This window comes from Emydura macquarii, unplaced genomic scaffold (genome assembly GCF_026122565.2).
Source record: "Emydura macquarii macquarii isolate MOO-44397 ecotype Brisbane River unplaced genomic scaffold, CSIRO-AGI_Emac_v2 contig_1229, whole genome shotgun sequence".
In the NCBI taxonomy this organism is placed as follows: Eukaryota; Metazoa; Chordata; order Testudines; family Chelidae; genus Emydura; species Emydura macquarii.
In genome coordinates this window covers 2188190-2203482 of record NW_027131366.1, presented here as the reverse complement: position 1 = coordinate 2203482, position 15293 = coordinate 2188190, and the positions used below count along the sequence as shown (strand labels likewise).

General features: G+C 40.3%; 1 protein-coding gene across 4 annotated transcripts in view; it reads right to left on the bottom strand.

The window, feature by feature from the left end:
• Nucleotides 1–15293, bottom strand: part of CCDC88C (coiled-coil domain containing 88C) — a 129871-nt gene that overhangs the window by 101718 nt on the left and 12860 nt on the right. For all 4 annotated transcript variants that reach the window (XM_067547077.1, XM_067547079.1, XM_067547080.1 and 1 more), the window contains exon 3: nucleotides 14729–14837. In XM_067547077.1, the coding sequence (XP_067403178.1) occupies nucleotides 14729–14837 (109 nt within the window). The remainder of the gene's footprint in view (nucleotides 1–14728; nucleotides 14838–15293) is intronic.

Here is a 15293-nt window from a genome sequence, read left to right as displayed (position 1 = left end):
ATGACTCCTGTTTTTATGCAAAGGCTCAAGTATACGGAGTAGCAAAATGCAGCAGTTCATTTTAAATATGCTTTTTGTCTAGCACCGTAACCTGGTTGTCACTAACTTTTATAACTGCTTTAAGACTTATATATTAAGTAATTAGAGGGCACATGCAAAACACTAGATTATACTAAATTTATTGGATAGGCATCATATTTTACAAGTTCTCAAAAACACAGTAGAGTCTTGCCTATTTTCATTTTGTATATCGTTCTGCAAAGTGTATAGCCAACTCAAATAAACTGAGGCTGGCAATTACACACGATTATATTATCTTTCAATGTATACTAGGGCAAGGATTAGTTTAGTCCAGTATATAAAGCTTCCACCAGAAATACTGATTATATTCCACCTTCTGCTTTTGTTGAGTTTGGTATTGGAGATAATCACCAGAGACTCAGGAGAACAGGGTCCCTGGTTACATGACAACTACTCCTTCATGTTTCATAACTAGTGGGATGCAGAATTAAAGCATGATCTAGGATCACATTAAGGGAACTTCTATCTAGTCTTGCTGTCCTGCAGAAATGACTGAAGAAGTATGTCTGACCTTAATAATGTATATTGGAAAATAGGAGAAGGGTTAAGATTGCTGTAGAAATAGGCAACCGAACTGACTAACTATAAAAGCTCTTTTCTTGGAGAGATGGGCAGAGAGGCATTGTCAAACTAACATGCTTGAGCAAACCTGAGAAACCCACTTGTGCACAAAGACAAAAATAATTCATAAAGATGGTTTCAATTTCAAGCATCCAAATGGTTGCTATAAACAATGAAAGAATTAGTTTTGATAAGCTATGACCAATACCTTGACTGTGTTTAAGATTGCAACAGGCTGTCAAGGAAAAGAGCCAAAGCAAACCGTGAACTGGAATCCAGTTTTGTTTTAACCATACACAAGTGTATCAAACAAAACTGCTCCAGGGCCCAAGTCATGCAAGATGCTCAGCACCTCCTCACCTGAAGCCAGCTGCGGAACTGAAGGTGCAGACCATGTCAGAACTACTCATGATCAGGCTCCAAGTCAGAGAATAAAAAGGAACAAATTGGTTTTATTTTCTCTGTAGTATTGGAACTGGAGGGCACAATTAAATGAAGTGTAAGCAACTCTTGCAAAACTGGCAGCTTTTGTTACTGTCTCATATCAGCTCATGCCTTCTGCACATAAAACCACAAAGAAATAGTCATGTGCTACTCAGATAAATACAAATCATGACACTGAAGACAAAAGCCACAAATCATGATATGGAAGACAAAAGGCTTTCTGCACCCAGGGCTTTTCACATTCAGGAAAACCTAAAAACATGCACTTTTTTAAGGGACAAAATCAAAGAAAAAACTTGAGGTGAATTACACAATAGGGTAACTTTTTTTTTTTTTTTTTTTTTTTTTTTTTTTAATTTACACGGCTGTTCTGCTCTGAAAAATGACTAAATAATATTGAGAGATCTCCTGTTTATGGTTTCTTAATTATTCAGATAAAATCATACCCATATTAAAAAAACCCAAAACTTCTTACTGTCACCCCTGTAGACTTAGCTTGGGACCAGGAAGTCAAGCTGTTTTTGCTTTCTGCCTGCTATGTCACTACCAGTAACAAAGATGCTATAACTGAAATTTAATTAAGAATTCTGCTGAGGATCTGTGAGCCATAAAATAACTCACCTCCCTCTGCCTTAGCTGCTTTGGCTCTAGCAGGAATAATCACCAGTAAAGAAACTCCCTGGAATATACTTCTGTCACTAAAATAAACTGGATGACTTGGGGTACAAACAATGAGCAAGTGTAGGTTCATTTTAAGAGTCATTTTTCTGATAATAAATTTACTTTAAAGTAAAGTAAGTAATTAGCAAATGTAAAAGGTAGTTTAAAAATTGAATTCCTACATTACTCTGTGTTAAGGTAGCTTAATATTCTAAAGCATCAATCTAGAACAGTATCGTATAAAAGGTCTATTATAAATTAATAAACTGACAATTTTGGATTGAACATTTACAAGAATAATTCACCCACCACCTTTTTCTAGTGGTAATTCTTATGGTTCTCATGGGACTACAGCCATTTAGTCTTACTGCAACACAGCTGTTCCAAATAAACTGAGTATTAACCCCAATACGACCTTCTCCTTCCTCTAACCCACTGTGCACCAAAGAGGTTAACAGAAAAAGGTCTCCTAGTGAACACCATTTGGACCCTGGATTCCATTCCAAATGCCCCATTGGTGGATCTTTTATACATTAGTCTATGGAGCCAGCTTTCCAACAAAAATATGTATTTAAGATGCCCTGGAAAGAATGGCATTTTCTTTTAAAGCCTCAAAGCAAATAGATTTTACAATTATTTTAAATTAGCCATTTAACATGAGAGGACTAAATTCAACAATTTGGATCCATTTTTCTGAGTGAAGGACTAAGCTTATGAGTTAAAAGGTTTTAAAGATATTAAATAATTCCAACATATCAATTTTTAATGGAGGGAGGTATTCAGAAGTGGCATGTAGGATATCTTACTTTACAGGAGTTAGGCTGGGTTTTTAAAAGGGATAGCAGAATTAATGGGCTCTATCCATGTCATCAGACAGTCTAAAAACCTAGATTGAATAAATATCTAGGGATTTTTAATAATGCAAATGATTAAACTGACAGACAGTGACAGCTCCACAGGGGCTATTTCAGTCTGTTGAACTGATTCTTATTTAGGGACTTTTATTGGCCAGATTAGGGCCTGATAGAATTTAAAAGCTTAACTCCTTAGCTGCCAGATCCATCTAGATTGTACAATGCTGTGTGGTTTAGACAGCAAAGTCATCAGTGCACACATTTAAATCGTCTCGGAGAGCTAAGAAACAGGCGTTGTTGTGCTAGCACAGCTGTTACTTTAAAAAAAAAAACAAAAAAACCCACACACACACAAACCAAGAGCCTCTTTAAAAATCTTCCCCATTAAAAAACAAACCAATGAACCCAGAAGCATTATTGCATATTATGGATTAGTAGATGACAAAATTTCAGATTAACACACACTTGTGAGCAGGTGAGCTTCACAACTATCTCTGACACAAAGTCCACATTGTGTGGTGTCAAAATTTCACCTCCTTCCTGGAGCTTGCCTTTATTAACAAAAGAACAAAAACCTTTTCCTCCACCTTGACTACTCTGTTCCTATATCAGGTCTGCTCAATCCACACTCTAGATCCTCTGTCTAGAGAGACACTCCAAACTCTTTTATATCCAGGTGTGGTAATCAGCCACTGTCCACATGATTCAGCAAACCCTATTGACATATTTTCCCAGTAGGATCTACACCTGCTGTGGGAACGGGGTATTTCAGACAAACATTGACAACTATTTGCAACAATGTGACTTCCAGGAGCAAATACTACTTTGCATTTCTATAGCACATATGACAGTCTTAAAAGCAAATCTAAAAACAGTAACTTTTTTTCTGGAATTCCTATGATTTAAAAAACTATATTGCGCAAACATTTTTTCCAAAATTAAAAAAAATACCCTGGAGGTATTATTTGCAGGTCCAACACCTTGTTGGGGGGAAGGAGGGGAGAAAAAAAATTAGACTGTGTTAAAATGATGGCCAAGTTACAAACTATTATAAAACTGCTATTTTCAAGATGAAGTGCTAGTACAGCTGAAGACATCGGCTCCGATCCTGTGAGCTCATAGACACAGGCTACTACTTTGCTACTAATGCCACCAGCTAGAACAACTAACCCACTGAAACCTTGGATTAGAACAAAAAAGACAGTTGATGACAATAGCACAGCCCTTCTCCTCCACATACTTTCCATTCAAGCTATGAGCCTAGAATTCAGAGTCATCTTGATTGCTATCCTTTAATATTTATAGTACAGGAGCACTCACAGGCCCTGCCTGGGATTGGGGCCCTGTTGGGCTAGTTACTGTACACAAATACCTATTAGGAAATGGTCCCTTGCTATCTCCACAGGCACATGCCAGCCTATTCTGTCCTTTCCCATATTCCAGCTCCAGGAAATTACAGGCCATAAAGACATTTAAAAGCTGAGCTATTTTTCCCCATCTGTTTGAGGTCACCATTTCATCCAGAATTAAACTGTATGCCGAGCCTCAGGGGGAGAAATGTGCTCTCAAAGCTCAGTGCTGTATTAAGCTTTCAGACATAATCCAATATATCAGCTAAAATGAATTTTAGAATCACAGATAGTAATCTAATAACAAGTTTTCAATGGCATGTTGGTGAGATCCCTGAACCATCTGAAATAGGAGCTCTCAAAATACTGGTAACTTTCCAAATTAGCCACCACACTTGGAAAAAAATGGTTAATTTGTCTATCTCCACCAGAGTTACAGATGGCATAAATCTTACTACACAGTATCACAGCTTCACTTTCTGGTACATCCAGAAAGTCTAGACATCCATCTATCTAAGGTACTTATATGGCCCCCCCATTACCATAGTCTGTCTGTCTCACAATCTTTAGTGTACTTATCTCTACAACACCCTTGTGAGGTAGGGCTGTGCCATTATCCCCATTTCACAAATGAGGAACTGAGGCACAGAGAGACTAAGTGACTGCCTGCTCACACAGAAAGTCTGTGCTGGAACAAGGAATTCATTTATATGGCACCCATAACTGTAGTATATGAATGGCTCTTTAGAATCCATCTAACACTGTATAATTCATATTTCATACTGTAGATAGTGCACAGGTTAAATAATATTTAGGTAAGTTAGATGTATTCAAGTCCATAGGGCCTGATGAAATTCATACCAAGGTACATAATGAACTGGCTGAAAATCTCAGAGCCATTAGCAATAATCTACAAGAATGCATGGAAGATGGGTGAGCTCCCAGAGGGCTGGAGAAGGGCAAACAAAGGAGACCCAGGGAATTAAAGACTGGTCAGCCTAACTTCGATACCTGGAAAGATATGAGAACAAATTATAAACAATCAGTTGTAGGAAAATGGAAGATAATAGAGTTAAGGTACAGCCCGCATAGGTTTGTTGAGAACAAATCACGCCAAACCAATGTAATTTCCTTCTTTGACGGGGTTATTAGCCTAGGACAGAAGCAGTACACGGGATATAACTTGACTTTAGAAAAGGATATAGTCCCTTGCGACAGTCTCAGAAGCAAACAAGGGAAATGTGGTCTTGAAGAAATTATTATAAGTACAACTGGTTGAAAGACTGTACTTCAAGAGTAGTTATCAATGGTTTGCTGTCCAACTGAGAGAGTATATCTAGTTCAAAATTCTGTTCTGGTGTTTGGATTCAAATGCTGCACCAGTTCCACTGGGATGTCACCTTTTTCTGACTGAAATACCTTCACTGATCGTGTTGGGAGCTCTGCCTGTCTCAAGCACTCCGGACCCTAAGCTGAACAGCCTGTCTCCTGGGAACCTCGACTGATCAAGCTTCACTGACTGGTGAGACCCAACTCGCTCTCTCTCTTTGGTTAAGCACACTTTTTTTTTTTTAAATCTCCTCTTACTCCAGGTAAAAAACTTTCTAAACCTGACTTTTGTAATCAAATTTGGGCTAGATTTTCCTATTACCCCAATTGAAACCATGTAATATTGTAACTGTAATCCAGCATAGGATTCTTCTCTGCAATCAAGATAGCCAGCATCATGGCTTCATGTGTTTTAAGCAGAGTCTCCCCCTGCCCCACCACACTGTCCACAGTTCCTTTCTTTAAGGGTTTGAAATACAAGCAGGAAGAGGAAATCATTTGCTACATTGTATAACGGGATCATTATCTACATTGTTACATTTGTATCATGTTCTTCACTATGCTAACTGTGGCTACCTCGTTATTTCTCTTTCATTCTGTAGACACCTTGGCAGTGGACCAACCCTTAAGAAGTGCTGTGGACAGAATGTCTCAGATTAGAAAAAGGGGAAAAAGCAGAGATGACATGTTTGTGGAGCTCATGAACGCCTCAGCAGCCAGAGAGAGAGAACAAAGAGCGAGGTGGCTGACCTTGTCCCAGAACATGGGACAAATGCAGGACCACGATCGCAGCACCACACAGGAGATGCTATGACTCCTGCGGGACCAGGCAGACATGCTCCAGCGTCTTGTGCACCTTCATGAGGAGCGGAGGCAGGACAGAGTCCCGCTGCAGCCCCTCCATAATGCTCCTCAACCGAGGGCTATGCCACTCTCCCTTTCCCCCTCCCCCGTCCCGAAGAGGTCTCGGAGGAGATTGGCCAGGATGCAGTATATGCTCTCCTCCACCCCGGTGGAGGCGAGCAGAAAGCTGCGGTGGCCACGCTGACTGCTGGCCAGCAAGCTATCACCCTACCCCAGGAGACAGTGAATGAACCCTCCTCCCCACCCTTCCCCCATGACCTCAATGTTAAAAAATAAAGTTTTGCATCATTTCAACACGTTTCTTTATTAAATCAGATCTTGTTCAGGAGGGATTTGTCAGGCACAGATATCGAAGGGGGGTGAGGGGATCATCAAAGGCAAATAACAGACAGGAACAGAAATCAGTCCTGCATCTCATTGAAGAACCTGGTTTTCAAAGCTTCCCGAATGCAAAGCACTCCACAGTTAGCTCTCAGCATAGTGCTGGCATCTGGCTGTTCATAATTGACGGCCAGTCTTTCTGCCTCCACAGCCCAACCCTGGGGGAACCTTTCCCCCTTCATTTCACACACATTATGAAGAACACAGCAAGCAGATATCACAGAAGGGAGGTTCTTCTCACTCATGTCCAGCCTAGTGAGGAGACTCCTCCATCTACCCTTTAAACACCCAAAGGCACATTCTACAACCATTCTGCAACTGCTTTACCTCTTATTAAAACACTCCTTGTCACTGTCAAGGTGACTGGTGTACAGCTTCATTAGCCAAGGGAGCAAGGGGTAAGCAGGATCCCCCAGGATCACCATGGGCATTGCCATACCCCCAATGTGAATTTTTTGATCAGGGAAGAAAGTGCCCGCCTGCATCGTAGAGAACAGCCCCGAGTTACGAAATACACGAGCATCATGCACCTTCCCAGACCACCCCACATAGATGTCTGTGGAACGACCCCTGTGATCCACAAGCCCCTGCAGGACCATGGAAAAGTACCCCTTGCAGTCGCCAGGTGTGCAGGTGCTAAGATGGGGATATGCATCCCATCAATGCCCCCAGTTTGGGAAGCCCATCGTGGCAAACCCCTCCACTACATCCTGCACATTTCCCAAAGTCACTAGCCTTCATAACAGAAATCTATTTATGGCACTGCACACTTGATTCACGTCTATGCCCACTGTAGATTTACAGACTCCAAATTGATTCCCAACCGAGCAGTAACAGTTGGGGGTTGCCAGCTGCCACAGAGCGATAGCAACTATCTTCTCCACCGTCATAGCTTGTCTCAAGCAAGTGTTCGCACGCTTCAGGGACGGTGCCAACTCCGAGCACAATTAGAGGAAAGTTGCCTTTTGCACACAAAAGTTTTGCAGCCACTGATCATCATCCCACAGCTGCGTAATGATGTGGTCCCACCAGTCTGTGCTTGTTTCCCTGCACCAGAACCTGCACTCCATGGACTGCAGATGACACGTTACAGCCTGCAGCAATTGGGAATTGTTCTGCTCGATGTCTTGTAGCAGGGCAGCCTCAGTGGCATCAGTGTTGTCTCTGCTTAGCCTTCTTGCTCTATTTCTAAAGTACACCAAGATAAGCCACAATATACTTGTCACGCTCACAATTATAGAGCAGAGTTGAGCTGGCTCCATGTCTCTCCAGCAATGGTGATCGCAGGGAGTTTAAAAAAAAAAAAAAATGGTGCAAAAATCCTTTTCCTGTTAGTTGGGGGAGGGGGGGGGGGAAGGAGAGGGAAGCAGCATTGCATACTGGGACGAAGACACTTATCCCAACAGCCACCATGGCTAGTTGCACTGTGGGATAGCTACCCACATTGCACTGCTTTCTAATTCGAATTAAGGCTGGCCAGTGTGAACACAAGAGACCAGTGCAGTGTGTACACTGCTGCAATTTCTAAAAATCACCTGCTGAAAGTCGAATTAAACAAAGTCGAATTCCGGCAGCAGTGTAGACATAACACCCTCGTAAACCACGACTAAGGTTAACTTGAAGGTGCTGATTGACTCTGCCTGCTCAGATGCTTTGTTAACCAGTGTGCATGTGTCAGAATGAATTTTATTGTTGCCCTGCTGAACTAAGTTCAGTGCTGAATCTGGGGCATATGAGGGTGTCAGCTTAGAAGTGCTGATCGACCCTGCCTGCTCAGATGTGCTCTGTGTGCGTGCGCTCGCGACTGATTCTGGGGCTGAAAGAACCCAGCCGTATTGAACCAAGCCCTGCAGGGCAGCTCCACTGGGAGGAAGGGACTTGCAGAAGGGAGAAATAGAGCTCCATATAGAAACAAGTGACAGGCGGCACACTGATAAAATTACAGAGACCACACTACATAACTCTAATGAATGAACACATCCCAAGGTGACATTCAGAAGCTAATGTTGCCAGATTTGCCCATTACCTTCCCCATATCCTGTTACAAGTTATCACAATTTAAAATCTCTTACCTTTGGGAGGCATATTAATGTTCAAAATTACAAACATGAGAATGATACAGGCAGTTAAATATATATTACAAACAAATTGTGCTCTCAGTTGCATACACTATCAATTTTGATAGTGTATGAAGTCAGCAAAGTACTTTGGGTGAATTTATAAGGGACTATTATTTGTTAGAACTGCTGACATTGTGGTCTTGAGAAGAGACAAATATTGTGGTTTACAAACTTGGATTTTGAAACTCAAGAAAAAAATTCATCCCTTGAGTTCCTGAACTGAGAGAGAGCTTGAAATATACATAAAATATGTAGTATTACTAAGAAATAAAGTTTACTTAAAGAGATCTATTAATTAAGCAACTAATCAGGGACCACAGGACTCTTCTTACTACTACAGCAGAAATTTAAATTCAACAAAGTTTTTATATATAAACTTGTTTACAGCTGGCAACAGTTATTGGGCACAACTAATTAACCAGAACCAGAACTCAGATTTGGAGCAATATGATATATATAATGTTCTCTCTGTACATTCAGTGGATTACTTTACATTTACTCCTCCCACCATTATTTATGGAACTTCTAAGGTTTGAATTACTTATTGAAGCAGCATGAGCTATTATCAGAGTATAATTGATTTCTGAATTGTGTCTCAGCAGCAATTCTTTTTTAAATGCACAACTATTTCCAGCCTACTTAGAAATGTCAAGCAATTTTCGAAGGACTTAATTGCCACAACTATGGGAAATATAGGCATCAAAATGCAGCAGTGACCACACATGAAGTGCTTCTTCCAAAGGCATTTCCAATCTGCATTCTTCAAATGAAAGATATGCCTCAAAACCACACAGAGACTAGCCAAGCAATGATTTTTTTTTCTCCCCACAGCCACAAACTTTCATGCAAATTATAGGGATTTTTTGATGCAGTATGTGCCATTTGAGTGAATATTGGCATTTCTGAAAGTTACGGATGTAGCAGACATGGAAACAGATCTTTTTGCTGCTTCTGGTTTTTCAAACTAAATTCAAAATGAATTTCATTGCCCATAAAAGGTGTCAGATCCAGAGGCTGATGAACAAAATGGAGGAAGCATGACACAGCCACTTCAAGCTTCCCCGGGCTGTCCTGCCAGCCTGCCCCAGGCCTGTTTCAAATAACTGTTCCAAAGCCTAGTCCATATGAGCACATTCTGTACCCACTGTTGGTAAAGAATGCAGTTGCACTGGTTTTGACAATGGTTTAAGTGCTAGTGTATACAGGCTAAAACATTTCCAACAGTGTAGTAAGGGTACTTTGGTGATAAGCACAGTATAAGAACCAAACAGAATAAAATAAGGTGTGTCTACACTCAGAATTTTCCCAAGTTCTCCTGCTATTGTCCTAGCTACAACTTACCCCTTCCCCCTCTCCCCCCAGCTTGGTGTCATCTGCAAATTTTGTAAGCAGACACTCTACTCTGTTATCCAAATTATTAAAGAAAACGGAAGACTGACCCCCGAGGCACCCCACTAAATATACCCGCCCAGTTGGACAGCTAGCCTTAGATAACTACTCTTGGAGTACTGTCTCTCAGCCAGTTGTGCGCCCACCTTATAGTAATTTCTTCAAGACCACATTTCCCTAGTTTGCTTCGAGACTGTCACAAGGGACTGTATCCCTTTCTAAAGTCAAGATATATCCCATCTACTGCTTCTCCCCCAGACCAGTAACCATGTCAAAGAAGGAAACTAGGTTGGTTTGGCATGATTTGTTCTTGACAAACCCATGCTGGCTATAACTTATAAGCCCATTATCCTCTAGCTACTTACAAACGGATAGCATAATAAGTTGTTCCAATATCTTTCCAGGAATCAAAATTAGGCTGACCAGTATATAATTTCCCAGGTCTCCATTGTTCCCCTTTTTAAAGGGCAGTATTGTTTTTGCTCTTCTCCAGTCCTTGGGAGCTCACCCATCTTCCATGAGTTCTCATAGATAATCACTAATAGTTCTGAGATTGCTTCAACTAGCTCCTTAAGTATCCTAGGATGAATTTCTTCAGGCCCTACCAGTGTGAATACATCTATCTAAATGTTCTTAAACCTGTTCCTGCCCTATTTTCCTTCCCTCTTGTTGTTCAAATTAATTGCATTGAATATCTGCTTACCTTCAACCCTTTTAGTGAAGACTGAAGCAAAACAGGTATTGAACACCTCAGCCTTCTTGACGCCATCAGTTATTAGCTCTACTTCTCCTCTGAGTAGTGGGCCCATACTTTCCTTTGCCTTTCACTTGCTCCTAATGTATTTAAAGAACTTGTTTTTATTGCCTTTTATGTTTATTGCTAAGTGTAACTCATTTTGTCTCTTAGCCTTTCTGTTTTTGTCCCTACATGCTTGTGTTATATTTTGTACACCTCCTAAGAAATGCCTCCATATTTTTACTTTTTGTAGGATTCCTTTTTGATTTTCAGTTCATTAAAGACATAAAAACACATACGCCAACAAGAGAGGTATAAACCTACCAATGCTTTGATCCATCTAGTCTCCAGAAATCCGTTCATCAGCCTCCTTAAAGATTAGTTACAGTCAAGTAGGTTGGGCTCTGTTGTGCTATGCACTGTAGGAAGCTAGCCTGAATTTTAACCCGAACACAAATATTCAAAGATCAGCCAGTCTCCGACTTGTTCAAAGCATTAGCTAGAAAATGCAATCATGCTCTCCAACACACACACACACACACACACACACACACCCACCCCTGACACAATGACCATGTTTCACATTCTCCCTCATAGAAGCCTTCCCCAAGTATCACAGAAGTTCAAAAAGTTAATTATGAGCATTTTTGCTGTTAGCTGGTAGCACAATGTTCATTAAATGGAATTAGTGACAGATCCTCTTGAACGGATTTCTGCTCATGAAATCCCACAACAGAATTTGCTTAGTATCAGGAGATGAAGTTCTACAGGCTATGTAATAGTGGCCTACAAGAAGTGCAGCCATGCCATGAAAAAGGTAGACACTTTATTTGCCACCACAGCTAACCCCTTTTTATACATTCCTGTTAAAAGATTGGAACCAGCCAACCCAAAATTCTCTCATCTTAAAAGTTAATGTTTCTCCCTGTTTTACTGCAACCATCTTGACAAAAATCACTGGTGATTGTTCTTTTACAGCCCTCAGCGATCAAGGTTTTGTGCTGCTGTAATGCTGGCATATCTTCATTGAATTTGAATTGCTTTTGACAGTTAATGAAAACTGCAAGTGATAGGACACCAGGTGATCATCAGAGCCACTTAAACCGTTTCTTTTAAAGTGGAATCAGGTTTCTTTAGTGCATTTGCCCAGCCCATTTATGTCCAGCAAAGCAAAATTAAAGATGGGTCCAAGCTATAAAAGCTCAGATCTAAATCCAAATTTCCCCCAATATCCAACTCTCTTCAGATACAGGGTTTTGGTTCAGGCCCGTTATAGAGATAGCGCCTCAAAGTTCCAATCCAGATCTGGAATGTCCTAACATTGTGGGGGACATTTGGATCCAGTTTTGGTTCATTTCCATCTTTACTTTCAGAAGAATACCACCAAATATTAAAATGATCTCCTTGTTAAATAAAATTCAATTACACTGAGCACAATTATGCTAAACATATATATGGACCCAAAAAACCATCCAGCCTTTGAGTGATAGTTTAAAAAATAGTTCAATTTTAGTAGCTACTGATGTCTTCTGCCACAAACACAGGGATTAGGGGACCATGAACTCATCATGTTTCTATTCTTGTCTTTGGGGGGAGAGGAAGAGGCTTCTGTTTTGTGACACCCACTTTGACCCTTTGTTTGATAACATACAAAAGAATAATCACCCTTACTTTCCCTTCAGATACACTCTCCCCACCAAATACAAGGAATTAGCTGTAAACTAGATTTGGGTCCATTTGGTGAAAGTGAAGGGAATTCACCAAGGCTAACATGCTGTTTTTTAAGCTTGTGTTTCCCTTGAGGAAGCAGCAATTCATGCTTCTATTGTTTGTCAGGAACCTCCCCTCCCACTTCCAGACTGCCACTGAAAATTGATTAGATGTTTTCTGTCAGTAACACACTAGCCTCATCTCGAACTATTGACTTAGATTACTTAACTATACAAAAAGACATCCGATTTCAGGCTACTTTAAAAAAATGTTCAAAAGGAGGAGAGGTTTCACAATAATTACTATGAAAAGTTTCAGATGGCAAAATTCTCTAGTACACTCTGAAATATCCATACTAAATGCCTTGGCTATACTTCGTAACATTTAATTCAAATGATATACACTAGATGGGCTTCTAAAACTCATGCAACCATCCAAAATACAAGAACCATTAGTAGAAATGGGACATGGCACTTTTTTTTTTTTTTGGGGTATATATCCATCATATATAGAACTGCCAAGGTTGCTGCACAGACAGATCTCCTTCCAGGCTATCAGGAATTGAAGGTTATGCAAGATCATTTAAAAGGGAATCTCTCCTAAATTAGCAATGAGGCCTTGGGTTTGCCCTAAAGACCTTTATTTGACAAAGGAGAAGTGAGCTCCTTACATGTACTGTATAGACACAAAAATACAATTTTTGTTAGATTTGCTATTATTTTACATTTTTAAGAATAAATTAAATTCCTGAGTCAAGAAGTTTCCTGAGGCAGGGAGATGCACTAGCCTGACAAAGTAACAGCATATATTTTTCTGGAATATGCCAAGAATCTTATTATTATGCCTCCCACCACCAGCCTCAGGTCTTGCTCCCTGTTACAAACAGTAAGAAACTGTGTTATAAGGTATTACTGAGGTGCCTATCCGTACTAGATTATATTAAAAAACCCAACAGCCCAGAAACAAGACATTAAACAAGCTTGGATTGCAAACTGTAGAGAAAGGACTATGCCTTCTAATGTTGTATGTAGCATAGTTGTAGCTGTGTCAATGCCCAGATATTAAAGACACAAGGTGGGTGAGGTAATATCTTTTGTTGGCCCTACTTCTGTTGGTGAGACAGTCAAGCTGAAGAAGAGCTCTGTGTGGCTTGAAAGTCTCTCTTTCACCATCAGAAGTTAGGCCAATAAAAGATATTACCTCATCCACCGTGTCTATGTCTTCTGATGCCTGTAAAACTTCATACAGATCTATGGTGTGGAGTAAGTAATAACAAAGATAGACAAGGAAATCCCATCCTGTCGTGATGAAATGGGATTTCCCTGCTGGGACAGAGAAATCAACAGGACAATTAAAGTTATTTATTTTTAAATGAATGACAACCTATTCCAGCAACACCTACAATGCTAAACAATTAAGACATAAGTTTGTTGTCCTCAAAAATACGTGAAATGCCAACACCACCTCAGATCAAAAAAAACACAACACAATCTACTCTCCTAACATGCTGCCATAACGTGCATTGAAAGTTATCAATTCTATTTTACTTTCTTCTACATGAATCTGTCTCACACTCAGACTTTCTTTAGCAAGCTCCCTAATACAGATAGCAAGTGGTGGCAGTAATATTTTGGGCACATCTCTAGTATACTGGCATCAAGCAGCAGAACTGTAATTGAAATTAATGTAGTACCATTATTCTCCCACACTCCACTCTCAAGAGATGCAATACTCCATTCAGCTGCCTCTAGTGTATAGCATATAGCTAGAAGGTATGCAGGAGGAGAATAGCCTGAGAATGGGAGCTAATGTAGTCACTTTCTCAGGAGACTTATTTAAACACAATACATATGTATAGGACCATTTTAATATTCTTTGGTCTTTCAAGATGTCTCCAGGGAGGGTAAAAGCAGCGCAACTTGTTTTAAACAAGTTTTATATCCTCAGACATTAGTCCTATTTCAAAGATCCTGCAGAAGAGTTGAATATCTACACAATTAACCAAAGAGATATCATATCCTTCAAACTCCATTTTTTCCCTTCCTTTTTAGAAGCTGCTGATGGGCCATGAAGGCTAGAAAAGTTAGCTGTAACAGCTGGCAATGATGGCTGAAAATGTTTTTACATGAACACAATTTCCTCTTCATTTCCTGTGGTAGTTTTCTTTATCAGGCTACTAACTCATACGCTAGCAGAAACACTATAACCCTCAGCATTCACCAATAAGAGCATAGAGAGCAGAAGGCACACCTGATAATAAATCTTGATGTTTCTGACTAAGATGGTAAGATTTTGGATTCGGAGGTTGACATCATTATTGACGTGCTTGTTGACCCGCTGGTTTGTCGGCCGTGGATCTCTAGAAAAAAAGGAAAACCAAATGTTAGAGACTGGGTATTGCATCAGTGCTATCCCTTTACATTACAATAATGCAGCACAAGGATAACTCTTAAACATTTGAATATTTCAGTACAATTAATGCAAATTTACAGTACAATAACCTAGCAATTTAATACTCCTTTTGCAGTCATGTAATGAAAGGGAGGGGAGAGAGAGAGTTTGGAACTCCTCCACTTCCCAATCTGCACAACATATTTTAGGTGACTCTCCACGGCAATTCAAGGGCCTCCCTCGCTTCTAAGCAACAGCACACTGCCACCACCATGCATCCGTGGAACAAGGGGCATGCAGCATGCATACAGCAAAACAGTCCCTGACACAAGGAAATCTCATTAAGACACAGGCCATGCAGATCAGATACATAATGCAACGGGCAATGGTGGAAGCCTGAGGCTTTAGAGATGTCTAGGAAAGA